General features: G+C 42.8%; 1 protein-coding gene and 2 pseudogenes across 6 annotated transcripts; 1 reads left to right on the plus strand and 2 right to left on the minus strand.

The window, feature by feature from the left end:
* Window positions 1-59: 59 nt before the first annotated feature.
* LOC100501247 (uncharacterized) lies at window positions 60-7,859 on the plus strand. 4 transcript variants are annotated; one of them, XR_552471.4, is made up of 19 exons: window positions 60-236; window positions 336-552; window positions 645-801; window positions 1,021-1,157; window positions 1,514-1,617; window positions 1,721-1,816; window positions 1,942-2,032; window positions 3,159-3,279; window positions 3,355-3,551; window positions 4,526-4,626; window positions 4,700-4,755; window positions 5,190-5,279; window positions 5,376-5,475; window positions 5,921-6,022; window positions 6,104-6,173; window positions 6,739-6,893; window positions 7,009-7,063; window positions 7,159-7,330; window positions 7,412-7,859. XR_552471.4 is itself a non-coding variant. In XM_008645965.4 (18 exons), the coding sequence occupies exons 1-18, from the start codon at window positions 234-236 to the stop codon at window positions 7,224-7,226; spliced, it is 1,932 nt and encodes a 643-aa protein (XP_008644187.1). In that variant the 5' UTR covers window positions 61-233; the 3' UTR covers window positions 7,227-7,859.
* Window positions 7,860-9,799: 1,940 nt separating this feature from the next.
* On the minus strand, window positions 9,800-10,526 carry LOC100280948 (RING_Ubox superfamily pseudogene; annotated as a pseudogene). Its single transcript, NR_159719.1, has one exon. The product of NR_159719.1 is annotated as an RING_Ubox superfamily pseudogene (transcript).
* Window positions 10,527-11,229: 703 nt separating this feature from the next.
* LOC113567474 (uncharacterized) lies at window positions 11,230-14,044 on the minus strand (annotated as a pseudogene). The gene is made up of 2 exons (NR_159720.1): window positions 13,912-14,044; window positions 11,230-12,057 (listed from the first exon to the last, which is right to left on the minus strand). The product of NR_159720.1 is annotated as an uncharacterized protein (transcript).
* Window positions 14,045-21,356: the final 7,312 nt, after the last annotated feature.

The following is a 21,356-nucleotide window of genomic DNA, read 5'->3' on the forward strand; positions in this document are numbered from 1 at the left end:
ATGGTCGAAGCCGCATAAAAAATATCCTAAAAAGTTAAAAATCTCATCGGCAAGCAACCAAACCTTGTGACATTTCTTATGTCACGTGGTTCACTGGTTTGTGCCCCACCGAGACACCGAGTAACTTGGTTCGAAATCTCCCGGCGCTTCTAGTCTAGCGCTCAGTTCATCGGCAGTCCGGCACGGCGCAGAAGCTCTCCTCGCTCGCGCCGCCACACAGCCCACAACCTTCTATGGTTCTCTCTCTCTATCTGCTCGCTCCCTGAACCCTAACTTCCCCTTCCCTCCGCCACTCCTCTCACGGTCTCACCTGTTGCGTCCCCAATCCCCTGCAGGATTCGTCCTCGGCCACCGCCGCTACCGTTGCGCCGGTGGTGACCTCGGCCCCGCCGCTCGAAGACTGCCTCCGCCTCCTCCGCGGCGAGCGCGACGAGCAGAAGCTGGCGGGCCTGCTAGTCGCCGCCAACGTCTGCCGCGCGGGCGACGCCGACGCCGTCGCCAACGTCTACCGCGCCGTCGGGCCCCGCTTCCTCCGACGCCTCCTCAACACTGGTAAGAGACACGCCTGGAAGCGCGCCTCGTGGTAGTGGGGGGGGGGGGGGGGGGGGGTCAGTGGTTCATCGATTTCTGCTTCGTGGGCGCAGGGTTGGGGAAAGTGGAGGGCGGGAAGGAGGAGGAGCGAGAGGCATACATGCGGCTCGCCGTCACCGTGCTCGCAGGGCTCGCGCGCGTCCCGGAGGTTGCGGCCGACGAGGGTGTCGTTTCCACCGTGCCCCTAGTCGCCGAGGTTGTCGCCAAATCGTAAGAAATTTGTTCTCTTTGAGCTTTTGATGCTCCATACTCCATACTAACGGAGCAGTACTACTGATTTTGCAATCCCTACCAGTGGAATACACAGTTGCTATCCTATTTTGAATCTATTAAGAGCCGAGGCCAACCATTTTGATATCACTAGCTACGTTTGATGCTTTGCTTGCGATGCATGTTTGCTTATGATTGTAGCTGCATCGTTTGCTGCAGGACTGATCCAGCAATCACTGAAGAATGCTTTGAACTTCTGTCACTTATTGCAATAGCGTCTGAAGATGGGGCATATGAGTTTTGTGAGCCCGGTGTAATAGACATGATCTTCCTTCAAATCTTAAGCTTAACAGATGGTATTGAATTTTCATGCATGTATCTCAATGTCAATTTAGTCTCTAAACCGCTGTGTTAGGGCTGATACTTTCGATGCAGGTCTTAGCTGGCATATATTAAATTTGTGCATCTAGACAGACGCTTTTGTTACTCTGCTTTTGAAATGTGGATTGAAAGCTTGCCTAAGTGACAAACTCACATAGCCTATCGAATCCTGTCTTAGCTAGTATTTAGCAGTTGTGTTGTGGGTTCATGAATACCAATTTTTTGGGTCATAACTCGAGAAAAAGTATTACTGTTTTATTTGTTTAATTGGTGTCCAATATAGTTTGATGCTTAATTTCTTATATGATTTTGTTGATTACATTGTTTGTAGGTTCTAAGTGCGTAGAACTTGCCATTAACCTACTGCAGTTACTAGTTCATAAACTCAAAGTTGACACTATGAGTTCGGAGAAACTGCAAGGAATGACTAGAATGGTATGATTGACCAGAATGTTTTACATGAATCTTTCTGCATTTACTGTTTCATCATTTCTAAACTGAACTGATGATCTGGTCACCAATTTTCAATGCAATTCAGGTAACTTGTCTTGCCAGGATATTTGCTGTTCTCCACACTGCAGTTAAATTTGATGCCTTGCACATGCTTACCTTCCTCCTGTCCCAAAAAGAATCTGTAAGGATTACCCTTCCCTTGTCTTATTTGAAGAGTGTTAAACTTTTTGTTATGAATGATATTTGATAAATTCTTCTGAATGTTTTTTAACACTTCGTGTTTGTTTTGTTGTGGGAACGCTAAAGCCACTTCATGATTTTTTGAGATCAATACCTGCATCAATTTGGGAATCTCACATTCGAGTTGGAATCACTGCCATTCTCCAAAATCGTGTTGGTATGTCCAGGACTCATATTTATCAAGCTTCATATTTATTAAAAAAAAGAACAGACCCATTGCCGGAGGCTCCCACATGAGTGGGGTCTAGGGAAGGGGATAAAGCCTTCCCCCGCAAATGCAGAGAGGTTACTTTGAACCCGCGACCTCGTGACTCAGTGATATAGCTCTCACCACTGCACAAGGCCTGCCCTTCTAAGCCTCATATTTATAAATGATAACATATTTTTTTGGCTAAAACATTATATGTTTAGTACTGAGGTGCTTTCTTCATGGATGAAGGCAATATTGCTAACATGTGCCTTGTGCCACTTTGTTTCAAGAGCAGCATACCTTGATTTATGCTTAGCTACCCATGTGTTATCTTGGAATTGTTTGTTTCTTCTGTTTATTTGGCTACCTATGGCCTATGGGCCAGTTTGGTAGTGCTCCAAAGCAACTCCCCATCTCTTCAGCCTGCTTCTAGCTGCTCAAGGTCCCCGCATAAACTGTCTGACAGAGATTTACGTGGCTCCATGCCTCCATCTGAATGCGACAGTGGCACAGTGTCAGCACACTGCCGTGTTGGTAGTGGCGAGTCAAGTTCCTCCTTGCATGGATCGGGGTTGGTAGTGGTGAATCAAGTTACTCCTTGCATGGATCGGGGTTGGTAGTGGTGAATCAAGTTACTCGTTGCATGGATCGGGGTCGGATACCAATTGGTTGTGTTCCTCCCACGAATCATGGTGCGACCAGCTGTGAATCAGCAGAGAAGGGTGGTGAGGGAGGCGGAGAAGGGAGGGAGAGAAAGGCGGTTGAGGAGGCGGCGGGGGAGTCGAGGTGAGGCGGGTGGTGGGGTAGTGGAGAAGGTTGACGGGAGCTGATTGGATTGTAGGGAGAGGGCCTTTTCTGCTCCCCACCCATGGCACAAAACAGCCAGAGCACTTCATGCGCGGAGTGGGCAGTAGCAGTGGTGTTTGGCAGCACTCTGCCCAAATCTCATGGAGCAGAGTGCTTCCAAATTGGCGGTATCATTGTATGAGACTGCATGGCGTACTGTAGGGTACAAGAGTGTAACCTATCCATGCTTGTGTATTCTTTGTTTTTGTGACGCTCATGATGTTAAAATGTTTTTGTTGCTGTTCAGTATCCTCTGAAAAGTTGCACGCTCTTCTTTTGGCGGAGTGCATGATGTCCATACTGGGCGAGGATTGGTTGTCAGAAGATTTTGAAGTCCAGGATAACCAAAATGTGTTGTCTGTTGACAAGTAAGTTTCACATCATCTCTTGTATTTGTTGGGATGTTCCTGTAATTTTCCATGACAATTTGTGATTTTCTACAGATTTGTATTGCTTGTGCTGGAATCCGCAAGGGTTGAAGTGGCAGTCTTGCTAAATGAGCTTGCTTATCTGAAGTACGAGTCATCAAAAATTTCTCAGACAGATGAAGCCATCAGTCAGAAACAGAGGAACCTGGCTATACTATTTTCGTTAATAGAAAGAATAATTAAAATGATATCAAATGCCAGTAGTGGTGAAGGTATTTTTCCATTCTCTTGTCTACTTTTGTTCCATGGGCATCAAATCAGGAAGCTTAGAGTCTGTGCATTTTCTCTGTCAGTGCAATCCAATGATGATAATTCTCCATCTCTGCATCACTAGTCTTCGATAATGCCATTCCATGTATCATGTACATATATCTTGGCGGTAACAGAACACACATCAGCATGGTGATGTACGTGCTGATGCAGCACTCTTAAGGAAATTTGAACATTGGGAAAATATCTGTTGAACTGCTAAATGTTTTGGCAAAATGGTCAGTGCCACTGCACGTCAGTCACCACTCACCAGGCAGCCTCCTTCAATAGTAAAAAATGGTTTCTCTTGTCTACTTTTGTTCCATGGGCATCAAATCAGGAAGCTTTTGAGTCTGCAAATTTTTCTGTCAGTGCAATCCAATGATCATAATTCTCCATCTCTGCATCATTAGTCCTCGATGCCATTCCATGTATCATGTGCATATATCTTGGCGGTTACAGAACATGCATCAGCATGGAGCTGTACGTGCTGATGCAGCACTCTTAAGGAAATTTGAACATTGGGAAAACATTCCTTGCAGTGCTAAATGTTTTGGCAAAATGGTCAGTGCCACTGCATGTCAGTCACCACTCACCAGGCAGCCTCCTTCAATAGTAAAATAGTTATTAGTCCAGTGATTTACATCATCTACTTTGAGCTCCAATTTTTTTAATGGTATATGAGTATCAATTACCTGTTGTATTTAGCAGTTTAGTTATGTTTCCAAACTGCCCAAACTTCTAGAATACAATGGCCACTAATTTCTGGCGTTGCTAGCGTCTAAGCTTTTTGGGGTGGAATTTTATCATTTCCCTCACGTTTCCAAATAAGTTTTTTGGGAGTCATCTCAATGGCTCATAGAAACTAGAAAGTCTACTAAGGTAACTGTACCCCTACCAACCGTTCTTCTTTGAAAAGCAATTAAACTGTATGCAGGTGCACCAATTCATACCATCCGTGAAAGTACCATAATGCAGGCCATTACGGGATTAAATGAGACAATCAATTTAGTCTTAGACTTTCTGCAGGACGCGAAGGTGCATATTCTTATCAACCAAATGTAAAATTCGTATTGTAAGATAATATATATTGAAGATGAAAATGTGGCAGGATCATGGTCAATGGAAAGGTGACGATCTTTTAGCAGCTGCAAGAATAGTAGGAAGGTGTGCTGCTTGCTCATCTTGTTATTCTTTGAGAGTTTACGTGTTCTTAATTTCTTATGTTCCTCATTAGGAGATAATTGCTCCTTATCTTAAGCAATTTAACATAGCATGCTGTTCAGGGCCATTTAGTTGCGACTTCAAATAAGTACTAGGTCATCCACCTGGCCACACTGCTTGTCACAATGAATGTGTATATGTTTTATAACATTATTAACAAAGTTGGCTTTCCTATTATAAAAGCTAAGCCGATTTTCATCGTTTTGAACAAATGTGTACAATTTGGCTTTATTTTTGTCCATGTGCACAATGTACATAAACTCAAGCTGTTAATCCAAGTGCGTCTTCAACAGTTCAATGTCAAAGCGTCCAAATCAAGCTTCTATCCAACATATTTTCCTTGTTCAATGCCAAGTCTATGTGTTATTCTGTTGCAGTTATCTGGCAGAAGCACCATATGCCTGCAAGGAGAAGACTGGGAATCTATTGGAATTTATCTTTTCTATAGAAGGTCAAGATGAATCAAGGTTGCTTCTACTTTATTTTGTGCTCAGCAGGTGTATATATACATCTTCTTTCATGATGCAAAATATTGATGGTATAAAGTTCTATTCTTGCAACAGTTCCTTCTATTCTATTTGCTTCATGCTTCCAATGCTATCCCAAATAACAATGGAGGTTGATGGATGTAGAACTTTGGCATCATTTGGTGGCCATAAGGCAGTAAGTAGAATTGTTTCCTTTTCAACTTTCTAAATCTTGATTACTGATTCCATTTGTATTTGTTCCTCGAACGAATGGTTCTTCCTAGTTAGCTTACTTTGTTTAGCTTGTTTATCAGTAAGTAGGTGCTTTCTTGTTTTTGCCTGCATGCTACCATCAGTGTGTAAAAGCTTATGAAACTTGGAATAGAGATATCCAGAGCCAATTTATAGTGATTAGAAGGATTTATGTATTATCTTATGAAACATAATGACTTTCTTTTCTAGTGGCTTGTAGCGCTGTAAAGCTAATCAATGTCGATGTGATGTTTAATTGTTTATCGGTTGACATGAATACATGAGATTGCAGTTAAACTTCCCAACTATTAACGGAGATACCTTGTCAGGCATAATTAGCGTTCTGTATACTGGGACATGGGCAACTGATTGTCTGTGTTTCTCTGCAGGTTATAGATTGCCTTGTTAAAATGACTGAGCAGGGTGGAATGACGATTGATAACGGTAGCATGTTTTTGGCATGTGATACCATCATAAATTTCATGTCTAATGTAAGAGACTTGATTTTGTGAAAGGTCAATTTTCTGCATGCCATGTGGAAATTAATATATTTTTTTTCATTATTTTTGTAGATGAAGAGTGTCCATATTCCAGTGGATTATTGTTTCATTCGCCTCCTAAAAGCACTTGTTACATGGGCTGGTATGCTCTTTTCATCTTGTTAAAACATGTATGATTTATCTTTGTGCACCATAATTTAGATGATACAGTTCTCTGAGGTCGTTGCCAGCTTCTAGTCGCTTCTTAGTGCTCTGTTCTGGCATGTTGATCACTTCAGTTTAACTGCACAAAAAGAAACCTTGACCACATTATGGCATGATGCTTAATGGATGACTCCTGTCATTATAATCTGGAACTAGGCAGACTTCATGAATTATTTCTTTTGCTGGTTCACAGTCAGACTATCGTATCATGAAATCAATATGCTTCGATCACTGCCTGTTGTGACTTGTGAGATACATGTCATCCTTCCCTATATGTGGCGCTGGAATGATATCTGATCCGCACCTGTTAGCATACTAAGACTGTCCAACAATTCACTCATATGGTCACCCAAACCACTGTTTTGCACTGTAGACTATACTGTTCGTAGAGTGAAGTTTGAATATGAGTAAGATGTTGAAGGTAGCCTAATTGAAGCAATGATTATCCCATTTTTTTCGTGTTATTCATGTGAATCGATCACTATATGTTATTGCTTATATAGGAACCACAGATGCCTCATCAGTTACCATGACAGCATCCTGCTTATGTGTAATGCTGTTGGACATGACGTCAGAAAAGTTTCTATTGAGCTGCTCTCATTTTGACGCCAATATCCTTGGGAGTTTGTCTGAGATCATCATCAGAAGTTTGCAGCAGGTCATTAGTCTTTATTTCGTGTTTGGGACTATTGCATTTATAGGGTGATTGCTCACTAGGATGGAGTTTCATGATAACACCGAATATGCTGATAATGTGATGTAATGTACTGCAGGATATCCCTGATGATGATAGTGAGCAATTCAAGCAGAAGCAGATCATTGTATCAGGTAAACATGCTAATCTGTTGACTTGAAGTAAGCTCATTAGATGCACACAAACAAAATCGAACTTTTGCCCCTTCTTTTTGGAGTATGTGGTGCAGGTTATAAGCGATGGGCTGATCGATTTCCACGTGTTAAAGATGTTGTGGAGCAGCATGTATCCGTGTGAATGTGATCAACCCCCAGGAGCTGTTCTCTATGAATGCAAACCTGCAAACGTGACAGTGCAGCTTTGACAATGCCTCGGTTCTGGTGGTTCATTCCTTTTACCTGGTACTTCCCTGCGACCTGTTTCTGATGCGATTTTGGTTAGCGGACCTTGGCTTATGGGAATTCTGCAATGGGGAATGTTAGGTTAGCGAAATTCTCCAGCGGCAGGCCGGCAGCTAACGAGGTGCACCAACGTGGATCAGAAAGATGTCGTTGTTTATCCGGGAAATTCTCAGCTGCGAAGCAAATCTGACATTGTAATGTTTATGCTGCACGAGAAAGAACAAGGCGGTTTGGGGACTAGATTCTCATCTCGCTTTCACCATTTCTGAACGCATGTGTAACAGAACCAAGCCCAAGTTTCAGGCAAGGGGTTTTCATTTATATTGTTTAGCATGTATACATGCGAGACGAACATATGAAAGGATAAACTCCTACTTAAATGTAAGTAGAGATATTGTAGTGGAGTAAAAAGCACACGTCTAGATTTGAGATGGCTCCTAAATCTTAAAAAGTGAGTCTGAACTAATGGAATGTTGTTTGGGATAGCTCCTAAACCTTAACAAATGAATCTGAATCTAGAATTTACTCAGATTCACTGTGAAGCAGCTGCACTAGTGGAGTTGGGGTTCATCAAATTATTTGTAACAGCTTTACCTTCATCTTATTTTTATCTAGGCCCCACCCCCACATGTCATCTCTCCTCCCGTGCTTTTACCCTTCCTCTAGTATCCATGGGGGCAGCCGCATCCACGGAGCCGGGCGTGTGCACGGCCGGGTGCGGTCACAGCCGGTGCGTCGCCTCGGCTAGCGGGGGTGCGGTCACAGCCGGTGCAACGACTTCCTACGCTTGGGTCGTGTGGAAGGAAAAAAAATCATATGAATGAATGAAAGGAAGAAAAACTTTTTTAGTCATTATATTATAGTGAGTAACTTTTGTCAACTCCACTATACACAGAGGGTGTTTGATTTTTAATGACTAATCTTAGTCTATTTTAGTGTCTAAATTGTCAAACATAGAAATTATTGAGAAATTATCACTATTTTAATCCTTGTGTTTCATAATTTAGTGACTAAAACGGATTAAAATAAAGGGACTAAAAATTAGTACCTAAAAATGAAACACTCCCTTAAATTTGACGAATTTAGAGTAGCTCCACTAGTAGAGCTGACGAAGCATAGAGAAGTTTTGAGATAAAAAATAGATTTGAATCTGATTTTAGCGAATCAAGTGAAACTGTCTCATACAAAACGGCAGCTGGCAAGTTGCAACGTATTTAGACGTCCAATCAGGAGGCGAGCAAATCCATCGGCATCGCCATCGCCATCGCTGGAATGGTCTTTTTAGTTTGGCGATGATCTCAGCGCACCGCGAAACACAGGAGCGCCCACCGACGGAACGGAAGCTCGTGGGTTTATGTCTGGCACCCGGATGATGGCGACGTCTCCACGCATCGGTGTCATGTGTGAGCAGCGGTAGTAAGACGTCGTGCAAGCGTCCGGTAAATGATGGGAATATTGTTTTTTCCGCCTCTTTTTGCAATGATTCGTGTGCCCACTTCTACGTTACGATAAGACGATAAAGCAACTCGGTGCTGGCTGCTCTATGCGAAAGCTGTCGAGATGCTCACACGATAGATAGAGTAAAGAAAACCTTTGACGCGATCAGGTAGATACCCCCTGTCTTAAAAAAACAAACTATAAGTTGCATATTAGATCCTGTTTAGAACCCCTATAGCTAATAGTTAGCCAGTTAATGAACTAATTGTGAGATAGCTAACAATTAGCTGTGGTATTAGTTGAGGTTGTGTGGAACCTAACAACTAATTGTTAATAGCTAACTATTAGTCTTAGAGATTCCAAACATGACCTTAGTTAAAGTGACTCACGTTTAGTTAAGTCTCTAGTAAATGGTATCTATATTTGTGATTTCAAATCAATTTATTTTAGAAACACATCTCGTAGTTAATCTAATAGTATTTATTTCATACGTCGATACCAAACTTTAGATATTAAACCTGACACCGTCAGAATTACATTCTTTATGGATTCATAGTGTACAATATAGGAGGTGTTTACATATCATTATCGAAGGGAGGTGAAGCAACGCAAACGCGGCACCACCAACCGGTTTCGTCGGGTTGCTGCTTAGTTTATTTTAACACCTTCTAACTTTATATATAAAAAAAATACAGTGCTCTACTTGTTGCAGTGAGACTTGAACAGAAGTTGGTTCCTCACTCGCTATCTCTATCTGAGCGTCAACTGGACAACAACTGCATCCAGCTCGATATAATGAACGCGTTTCGATGAGCAAAATGTCACGGGAAACGAAACTTTGACCCACTAAAAAGCGCATACCATTTTAGGGGTATTTTGGATTTAACTATATCCATTGATGTAATTTGAATGGTAGATGGTTAAGAAACTTTGTAAGATTGAACTTCTTTCAGATTTCAATACGGAATACACGGTTACCGTTCCAGAACAGAGCAAACGAGTGACGCTGAAACCCAAGCCGGGGCGAGAATTCGGGTCGAAATGTTGTTTTTTTTTATTGCTTTTCGGAGTACCCAATTTGCCCTGTACAAACAAAGGAGCCGGCCGGCCCTGAGCTCACAGCTAGGACCGGGTCCACGCGCCAAACTCCCTATCTACTCGACGGCCGGATCAGCCGGACAGCACGCCGCCGGCGAGGAGCTCGTACGGCGCGTCCCGCCTTGCGCGTGCGGCCGCGACCGTCGCGCCGGCGCTGGTCCCCGCGGGCGGCGGCTTGGCGCGGGCGGGGCCATCCTCCCCGGCGTCGGCTTCCCTCGGCGGCAGCTCGGCGCGGCACATGGGGCAGGTGGGGCGGATCCCGAGCCACGGCGCGATGCAGCCGTGGTGGTACCAGTGCGCGCAGGGCAGGCGCGCCACGGGGTCCGCCGCCGCGATCTCCTCCGTGCACACCGCGCACACCGTGCCGGCCACCCCCGCGGGCGCGCGCACCGGCGGCGGCGGCTCCGCGCGGCGGCCGCCGGAGGAAGAGGGGGACGGCGCGGGAGGTGGAGGAAGGTCGACGGGGAAGGACTCCTCGTCGACGTAGTCCACCACCAGCGGGTTCCGCCCGAGGATCGACGAGAGGAGGTACCTCGCCGTGATCCAGTCGCCGTCGTCCATGATCCTGAATGGATGCACGCCCAACGTGTAGCGCTGCTGTGCTCTGCTCTGCTCTGCTCGCCGTCGTACCAGTACTACTAGTAGCAGCCAGTATTCATTCGCTTCGTTTGCCCCCGTCTCCGTCTGTTAAATAGGAGTCGGAGCAGCAGTTGTTCTGGCTGACGGTGCAGTGACGGGGTTGGGCAGATAAGAGTAAAGATTGGGTTGCCAACTTGCGAGCCTCTCTCTCACTGACCTGACCAGATAACTTTCAGCGGCACATCGGGCGAGCCATTGGCAATTTTGCCATTATCATTTGTGGGCTTCGCCAGTATGCCATCGGACCCACAAATCATAGACACAGACGGTCCCACCAGTCATAGACACGGGATGGTATAATAACAGGCAGCCAAAATTGAGAGTGACAAAATAGCAAATTTCTCCACATCGGGCTGGGGCAAAGGAAAGGCAGTACCTATCCGCCGCAATTCCGTGGGCTGCAAAACCCATTCTGCTGCTTCTACGGGGGATAACGTAGCGACACAAATTATATTGGGGAAAAAACACCCAACGAAACCTTATCTTGAGGAGAGAGATAGGACTTGGTAATACACCGCAAAAGATTCACAGAAGCAAAAAAAAAAAAAAAAGGTGAGAGAGAAGCACCGGATATGTTCCTCTTGCAGATATCAGTGTCCTTTTGGAAGGTATATAAGCTAGAGGTTGGTGCGCACTTCAGCCCACAACAAACACGACACGACAGAGCAGATGTCATTAGAAGGCAACCACTGTATAATACCACTGTTTGGGAACTTTGAACTTTATTTCACAAAACCATAGTTTATAATAACATGGTTTAAAGTATGTCATAACATAATTATAGTATACTTTACATCATTCCAATCCAATAACTGTTTAGAGACATAGTATTTTAGTTATAGTGTAGGAGAGAAAAAAGACTGTAGCTGCGTGCAAACCAAAGTTTTCTTGATCCTAAAAATACCGTGGTATTGGCAAAACCATAATTTAAAATATAGAGTTCTTGTATGTGCTCCCAAACGTCTTTTGGTATAAAATACTATGGTATGCTCAAATATTACGGTATACCGTGTTCCCAAACATGATGTCAGTGGCAGGCCCCTGAACACCTTCCCCGGAGATAGTGAGACTACTCAAGCGCGGGGCAACGAAACTCACCCCAGCACCTGTTATCCTCTTGCGATCCAAAAGCTTGAGCCTCTCCAGGAATGGCGCTGACGAAATACCCTCCAACCCCGAGTCATAAAAGATGTACACTCCGTCCAGCATGAAAGCACGGACTAGGCAGGTCTGAATGAGTGCGACTATACCATACCTTTCTGTGTGAAACCTTATTTCAGTGGGATACACACTCGAACAAAACGTAAAGGTCAGCTCAACAACCTCAAGCATAGGGCAGTTGAGACCAGGGGCCTTGAGCCTTTCATCAGTCAGTCTGGTTGGCGCAGAGTCAAAGGCTTCTGAGGTTGCTTGCAGTTCTGGAGCAGCGCAATCATCTCGTCGTCATCTAGACCAACGGCAACGTTTCTCTAATGCTTTGCACTTTCTCAAAAGAAAAAAAAAACGGTGACTCCAATCCCTTGAGCAGTCGGTCCTAGGAGACCCTCACGGGCCTGCAAAGTTAATATATGTGCCAACCTCAAATTCTCACAGAAGATATCATATTTTTACGGGTAGCAGGCATCATACGCGGGATCAGAGGGAGGGCCTACTACTACTACTACTACAACAAAACAACAATATCTTTTAGTCCCAAGTAAGTTGGATAGGCTAAAGTTAAAACCCAACAGAGCCCACAGATCAAGGTTCAGTCATGTGGATAACTATTTTCTATTCACCCTATTTAAGGTTAAATCTTTTATTATATTTCATCTTTGTAAGTCTTCTTTTACCGTCTCTTCCCACATCAACTTTGATCTCCCCGTACATCTCTTTCCATCACTATCGCACATTATAATCTCATTAAGCATTGGTGCCCATAGAGATCTCCATTAAACATGTTCAAACCATCATCACCGAGAGACCCTAGTAACCAATAATTGCCATTGATCTCAAACTTCTCAAACTTTATCTATCCTGGAGACCTGGACAAAATTTTAGGAGGTCAAACTTGTGGTGAAGGATTCCCTTGCAATCATTCACCACAAGTTCCACCAATGATCCGGTCCTGCCAAGGTACTCTAGCCACTCGACGCCTCTCTTGATGAAGAACTTGATGTATTTAGGGACTGTTTGACACGGCTCCGGCTCTACTAAAAATGACTTCGCTTTGACTTCTCTTGAAGAGCAATTCCTATATAGGAGGTAGTGTTTTCTTAACAAATCGTCTAGTAAAACGGCTCATTTTGGCGTGAGAGAAATGCAAGATGGGAGAGTGGGGTAGGAGGCACTAGGATAGGAGCCCCCCCCCCCCTTTGGCTCACTCCTCTCTATAAAATAATAGCTCTGATTACTCAGTGCTCTTTGTTGAGAGATCTTTTTTTAGACCATCTGGGAGGGCTCCTACAGGAGCCGGAGCCGGTTTGAGAGTCCCTTAAACTCTTTCAACACTTAATTAATCAGTTAGATAGATTTATATGTTGAATAATTAGCCTTATTCTCGAAATCATCTTTTTTATTTATATACACCCTATGGGACCGAGACCAGCTTAAAAATAACCTTAGGATTAGCTTAAAAATAACCTTAGGATTACCCTGATCGCAGTAACCAATGCTGACAGTTAGGAGGTGTTTGGTTTGATGGATCAATTCATCCAAAATGAGGTGGTGCATTATGATTCCATTCCTCAAATTTGATGAAATGAACTCATTCTTTATATCAGTACTAACTCTGAGGAATAAGATGATGATGGATCAAATCATTCCATTCTACAAACCAAACAAAAAGTGAGAAGTAAGTAGATAATGGACTAGCCCTTTCCTCAAACCAAACACCTTATTAAATCTTAACTTCCATGTTAAGTTAGACTAAGATCTCACCGAAGAGAGAGGTGTCCGAGTTTATTTTCTTCTAAATCGCTGAGCATGCAAATAAGCTAATGTAGAAGCGCAACCAAATTAAACTAAAACACTACGGATGAGTAGGAAATTCTGAAACAAATAGCAAATTAACCTAGAACAAATCAACGAATTAGAAGTAATACTCATGCCAAACTAAAAATAAATTTGTAAGGAGCACTTTACTAATAATACCATGAAACTTGCGAGCGTACAGTATGTAACGACGCCTAGTGGTTCCTAAACTGACAGTTCTATCGAGCAAATCAAAACCATTTGCCCGATGCAGCAAAAGTTACAGCCTGGAATTCGATGTTCACATAGTACTACAACATTAACAAATACTCCATAAGCAAGGAACCAATTATGCTGGAGTATTTTGCACCTCCGTCATCTCAATCAGAAACGCTTAAAAAAGGAGCCAGCCCCCAAATTGATTATACCCCCAACAGGCGAATACAGAGTCATACCTCAAACGAACCGAAGATCGGGAGTTGGGATCGGCTGCTAGGGACGGGATGAAGAAGAGGCGGCGCACAGATCGGCAGGAAGAGCAGAATAGGACAGAAACGGCGGCGGCGGCGGCGCTGACATGGTGGGCCCTCCCTTCCGCTCCGGCGTCCCGCGTCATCAGTGGGACATTTTTCTCTGCTTACGTTCGCTTTTCGGGGCGAAGGAAAATATCTTCTTTGTCGTCCTCATCAATAGTTGAACTGGGTTCTGGGATGGGCCGTCATGTGATATGGGCCGAATAATTGGCAAATGGGCTGCACAAATGCAGCAGGCAAGCAGCAACACACCCAATTTCCGGGTGGTTCTTCTTTAGCAATACTCCTTGGAAAATTTCGGAGCCAAAACAAACATTGTTATTGTCACGATGCGGCGCTAATAAGGCACCAGGAGACTAAGTGTTAAGTTCATAAAATGTAATGTAAATGATAATGCTAATGATTTACAACTAATTAACAGTGGTAATAAATTTAAATGAGACGGTTTAAGTTTCTAGTTTGGTATCTTATTACGGTTGGATTTAAACAAATATGGTTTAATGTTATGGGTTATCGTTTATGTTACAAACATGTGAACCAAACAGCACCATAGATTTAGGACTTTGTAATTGAACTAATATAGCAGTATACACACATGCATACAGTGTGGAGAGGTTCGGCCGCTTAAGCATATATATTACTCTACATGTTCTAGACGATATATGATTATATATATAATCGTGGACATAGCTTACATAATGACACGATGTATAATGTAGCAGGTGAGAACAACCCTACCCTACCTACCCCTTGTGACGTCAATCAAGAGCATTTTGTATATTGCTTTATATATCTTTTTCATAGCACAAGAGGTAAGAGATATGTATCCCTCATCCCTGTATAGATAGTGTGGGGCCTGTCCTCCAGCAAAGATCTAATACTCCTATCTTATCGTAATTGCTGTACTGATTACGCCGTTGGTGTGACGTATCCATACTTACAGACTTTGCACATATACATTACTATGTGTGAAATGCTCACAGCCGCAATCACGAAACTTAGGGCATGTTTGGTTTCAATTAGTTCTAGGACTAAACTTTAGTCCTAGGACTAAACTTTAGTCCCTATATGTTTGGTTTTAGGGACTAAATAGATTCTAAAGTCATTAAATACATTGTCCAAAGACTCAAATACCCTTAGAATATACTCATAATATTAGTTATCTATAAAAAGGTAAGGGCAACATGATAATTATGAGCTTTTAGTCTCTTTTAGCACCTATGTGAAGGGCTAAAGACTAAATCATTTTAGTCCATATTTTAGTCCTAGTGTTTGGCAAAAAAGGGACTAAAAGGGACTAAAAACTAGAGACTAATCTTTAGTCCCTCTAACCAAACACCCCCTTAGCTTATTTTATTGTATGGACAGAGATGTCAAGCAAGCAAAGCAACAAACTATAAGGGGGTGTTTGGTTGCTCCTGCTAAAGTTTAGTCCGGGTCACATCAAGCGTTTGACTTTTAAATAGGAGTATGAAATATAGACCCAACCAACTGGACTAGATTCGTCTCGTCTTTTAATCTTCGGCTGACAAATTAGTTTTATAATTCGACTACATTTAATACCCGGAACGGAGGTTCAAACATTCGATGGGACAGGGGCTAAATTTTAGCGGGGTGTAACCAAACACCCCCTAAACACTCAAGCAACTTCAACCTGTAACATCAAACATCAGAGGGGGTGACAATAAGTGTAGCATTAATTATTTCCGCTTAGAAATCTAGCACCATATATAGATATAGATTTCCTCTTAGAAATCTAGCACCATATACAGATATAGAATAGTCTATCCCTAAAGAAAAAGAAAACAACCAAGTCCAGCCTCCATAGTTGAACTTGACCCCTAGTAGCAGGTCTTCCACACACATGAGGACAAACCATAAACCTCAGAAAATAAAAAGGACATTCCGGTGGAGTATTTTCATCAGCACGTACATGCATATATATATACTCTGTATATTTTTGTCCATGAAAGGTTAAACCCTACAACGTTATAGTATATATATACATTGAACTGAAGAATTTATGTTAGCTGAGCTCAGCCTTATGCGCTGTGCAATCCACCAGAGCGACACCTGGAGTCAGGGAACTGCTGCTTGGTGAATCAGAATCCACCACCATTATATCAGGGATTGGGGATCAAGAAAGCTACTCCTTATTTTATAGGAAAGAGAGAGTAAGCTACTCTCCTAGCTAAGAACAAAATATCAGCTACGCACATTCTAGCTAGTATACTAGTACTATACTTCCCCCTCTTAAAATTGCAAGCCATTTTAATTTTGCTGAAGAGCTAAATCATCTTAAGTTTAACCAAATTTATATTACAAAAAATAATATATATGTATATATATGGTACTAAATAAACACTATTATATTCTTTGTAATTTACTACACAAAGGGAATATATTACATTATATACATATGTGCTTTTGATCTTTCTTCTCACTTTCCCGGCGTTGATTTCATGCCGTCCCTATCCTATCCGTTGCCATCACCAGCTTTTGGAAGGAGAGGAGATGAGACGAGAAAAAGAGGAGAGGACAAAGGACGAGAGCGGTGAGAGGCCTTTAGTTGATCCGGACCCACACGGCACTCCGCCGCGATCTCCATAGGCCCCAGCGTCGTCTGCGTAAGCGCTACGAGAGAGCACCCAACAACACCCATCAAGATCCTTTGCATCCAGAAAAGAAAAAGGAGGATGATATATATATGACACCGTATGTCATTCAGTCAGCGATGATTAGCTAGTGGAAGTTTCAGCAGTTATTGGTGATTGTTGTTCTAGCGGTCAGGATTGAAAGAAAGGAAGAAAGAAAGAAAGAAAGAAAGAAAGAAAGAAAGAAAGAAAGAAAGGAAATCATAGAATGTGTATGCAGCATGCTGAATTAAACCAACACTGAATGCTGGACAGCACAAACAGTAAGGCGGCAGCCGTCGGAATTTGCTTCGTTTGCTGTTGTGTGCAGACTGACTCGCAGGTGTTATTTCTCTAGTCACTATATAATATGATATTTAGTCTTTGTTGATGGTTTTAATCGGGATTAAAGCACGAGGATTTACGAAGTACTGTATTTGGTATGGCCCTGCTGCAAACGAGACCCGTACTCGAAAATTTTATATGGTATAGGTCCTCAAACTCTATAAAGTTTGCAGTTTTGTTAGGGTGTTTGATTGATTTGATCAACTACCCTTAAAGATTTACAGCTTCAACCGTAGTTTTCTTTCTACGTACACTAGTATGTGTGTGTGTGACTGTAGCCTATATATCCTGGGTCAGATGTGGTGAGAATCCTGCTGCAATCGTCATGGTCTTTTGGGAGGATCGATCGATTACGACGACGCCGAATACGTCCGGTCCGGCAGCAGGTGTGAACCGGGGGCAGCTTAAAGAATCTGTTGAAAAGCCGAGCGTGCGGCTCCGGGCAATGTGATCCCACATGCATGCATGCATGCGCTTTCATTCGCTGGACTGGAAAGGAAACGGCCTCCCCTCCGCTCCACTTGTGCATAGGATAGGAGGTAGTAGATGAGGAAGTTAGCTATAGATGATGCGCATGCTAGTGCGTGGTGCACTGCTAAGATGTCGCGATCCGGCCTAGTGGTGCCCCCATTTGGTTCTCAAGGCAAAAGGCAACGATAGAGAGAGAGACATGAAAAGACAGACTATATATATGGATAGCACCGGCCGGAGTGGACCAGCGGTAGTGCCTTATAAGAACATGCAAACTAGTACTCGCTCTGTTTCTTTTTAGTTGTCGCTGGATAGTTCAATTTTATACTATCCAGCGACAACTAAAACAAAACGGAGGGAGTACTCCACACGGTCCGGCCACCAGGTGTGTAGAACATGTCTCTATTTTTCTATGCATGTCGTCAAGCTTATAACTATGCTATTTTCTTTAGTAATTGCTGGTAATAGCTTAGCGATATTCAGGCATTACTGAAAATTACCGAGTGTTCTTTGGTAACTACTGGATGGATCGATGAAGCTTCACCTAGAGCGACGAATAACGGTGCCCTACATACACTAGTTTAATGTCTGTGCATTACCACGGTTTTTATATACTTGCATGTGTAGACCTTGTTTAAATAGTATAGCCGTTCAAACACGTTGCAAACCTAATAAGCATCCAGAAGTCCTGAGCGGTTTGTGTGGACGGTGGCATTGAAGTCATGCTCGAGTCTTAGCGACTTTAGGCTTCGCAGGTGCGGTGGGTGTCACCACCGCCACAACGGGTGTATGTGTCGGGGTTCCTTTCCTGCTAAATCAAATAACTACAATCTTGAATCGAACTGAACTAATCGTCCCAAATTTACAAATCAATAACCCATGTATCTTATCTGACAATAACTCTGGTATGATGACACCTAATAGCCCCATTTGCTCAGGCCATCGTCTTGATTATGTTGTTGCCTGTGCGAACACATCACCGTTGTACGGTATTCAGGTCTAATTGGCGTAGGTCGACTGGTGGGACCATGGCCCACCGCGTCCTTGTCGCCACCACCAGTCAGTCCATGCCTAAATCCTAAACCTAATCGGCTAGTCCAAGTGTCTCACACCCCACCGGATCGTTGTCGCTAGCCTCGTCCAGGCCGAGGCCAGTTAGCACCTCGCTGATGCATAGCACTTTTTCCCCTTGTATTTTCTCTATTTGTTTATGGTTTTCCCATTTCCTTCCTTAGAGCAACTTCAATAGTTATGTAAATTTTAGCTCTCTAAATCACAGATTTAAGAAGTTGCTAAATGGCTTGTACAGTAAAAAAATGTAAGTTCTCCAATAGTTCTCTAAATATATGTTGTAATTTTGTTTTGTATTTATCCACATAAAAAAGTAAGTCACAAAAACTATATAATGCAGTCAACATTTTTGTTTAGGGAGTTGTTAAATGGTTGCCAAATGTAGAGAGAAAATGAGGTTAGATGACAAGTTGTTAAATTTAGAAAGTTCATTTAGAGAACTGTTGGAGAATAGTTTTCATGTTAAATACCTAAATTATTGATTTAGGAAGTCTTTTAGATAACTACTAGAGTTGCTCTTGTCCCCATGACCACCACCACCAGTGCGTGTGCGTCGCGCTGCCTTGCAGCCGTAGTTCCTGCACTGTCGTCACCCACCGTCGGAAGGAGGAGCAGCAGCAGCGAGTGGATTATGATCAAATGGAGCACGCACAATAAAGGGCGGCTAGGTGTCCGGCGGAAGCGGCCCTGCCTCGAACGCGTGTCCGCCTCCACGATCGCACGTACTACGACTACGACGACCCAGAACCCAGAAGCTGTCGTCCTCGCAGCGCAGGCCCCGCCTGCGGAATTCGAAAATCATGTGGCGTGGCAATGGCACGCACGCGCGTTCGGTCGGTGGACACCTCTTTTCGTGCATGGGTCGATGTATTTTTGTTTCCAAGATTCGTGCCACCAATTGTAGTTGACCTCCACCCACGGGCCACGGGTCCTCAACTCCTCATGATTAGTGCTGAGAATTAGACGGGTCTAGCTAGCCTAAACTATGATCATCGTGCTTCGTATCAAACGGATTGGAGTCAGTAAAACCTAAAAAAATTGGGCTGTTTTATATCATCGTGAAGTGTAAAAACAGTGACCCAGCTCGACCCTAAATCACGTCGTGCCTTCGTTCGGTCGTACCGGCCTAAGCCCGACCCATATATTCTGACTACATAAAATCAAAATATTGCAACCATATAAAGTTCATACCTTATTAAATTAAAGATATTAAACAATCGTATCATTGCTTGATCCCATAAAATATCACAATAATATAAAGTCGGTAGCTTACTAAATTAAAGAAACTAAACAACTTGAGCTTTATTGGGTCGTTTCGGCCCAAGCCTGACTCATCTATGCGGGCCGTGCCGAGGCCCAACAGGCCGGAATTTGAGGTCCGGTCCAGACCCATCTTCATGTCGTGCTAACTCGACCCATATTATTTCGTGTCGGACCATATTTTACACTCCTGTTTCTAGGGGTGTTTGGTTCCAGGATTGCGATTCTCCATCATCTTGTAACTTATTTTTTTATGTAATGGAATGAGTTAATCTGTCACCGCCTTATTCCTCGTAAGATAATATCTTACAGTAACTAGTAATAATATAAGTATAATGAATTTATTACACCAAATTTATAAAACTAACTCACAATGTATCACCTTATCTATAAAAATTTAATTCTTTAAACCAAACATCCCACTAATGTTTGTTTTTGAGATAGGTATTACCGAACCTTACTCCGATTTGCTGCATCTCTGGTCTCACAAAAGACTATCGAACTTGCGAGTCCAGCGCTCCTTTTACCTGCTTCACTCTGCGACATATATAGACCTGCTCCACAACGGAGTTATTCTATTTTTAGAATGAGAAAACATTATGTATATAAAGTATTAAAGCTATATAGGACTAAGTAAGGTGACCAAATAACTCGGGTGGATAGTTTTTCTATTATAACATTTAGATTTTTCTCTTCTATAAAAGTAGTTTATGTGATCTTGTACATCCTAGCTATTGGAAATTTATAGTAGTCTTTGTTGCCTAAAAATATTATTGGATTCTATACATTGCTACTTATAACCTGTTTGGGTTCTTTAGTATAGGGACTAAAGTTTAGTCTTTACACTTTTTGTTCTAAAAACTTAAAATATTCAGAACGTTAAAAGAATCATAAAAGAACCAAAATACCTCTTATCATTCTCCCGCCATTAGTTTAACCAAAACAAAGGAAATAAAGGAGCATAAAAGTGAAATTAATATGATTTATTCTCTTTAGTCACCCCTCGAGGGACGTACCAGGAACTAAAACAATTTAGCATTTATTTTAGTCTCACTGTTTTAGTAATTTAGTGACTAAATAAGACTAAAATGAAGGGACTAATTTGTAGTCATCTAAACCATACGGGCCCCTTATATTTGGTAAACACATTGCTGTCTAAAAAAACTTTTGTTCTGTCTAAAATATAAGAGAGAGAGAGAGAGAGCGCAGAAACATGTTTTTTTTTTCATTTATGGACAAAAGCCCTGGCTACAGTTATTACACGTCTTAACCCGGAAGATCAAAGGGGGACAGTGATATTTTTCGAGTTCGTTCAGGAAAGGGAAGATACTGTGTAACAAGTGTACAGGACTCGACTCACCCACCCTGCAGGGCCGAACAAACCGGTGAGGTGAGCACTTACGCCATGCAGTGTGTGGCCTCAGCCGATCCGGCGATCCGTTCCTGCGTACTCACATATATATCACCCTCACGGGTACAGTGGAGGTAAGCATCTCATCGCCCTCAAAAACACGTAATTAGTGGACTGCACCGTGCCGGACCCTTTGTATTATCATGGCGGCCTAGATACCTACCTGCTCGTGGCTG

This window comes from Zea mays, chromosome 5, assembly GCF_902167145.1.
Source record: "Zea mays cultivar B73 chromosome 5, Zm-B73-REFERENCE-NAM-5.0, whole genome shotgun sequence".
In the NCBI taxonomy this organism is placed as follows: Eukaryota; Viridiplantae; Streptophyta; class Magnoliopsida; order Poales; family Poaceae; genus Zea; species Zea mays.

Excerpts from the sequence above, each read along its gene's own strand:
- LOC100501247 (XM_008645965.4), top strand. Across the intron at positions 553-644 it reads CCGACGCCTCCTCAACACTG|GGTTGGGGAAAGTGGAGGGC; the intron begins GTAAGAGACACG and ends TCGTGGGCGCAG. Across the intron at positions 802-1,020 it reads GCCGAGGTTGTCGCCAAATC|GACTGATCCAGCAATCACTG; the intron begins GTAAGAAATTTG and ends CGTTTGCTGCAG.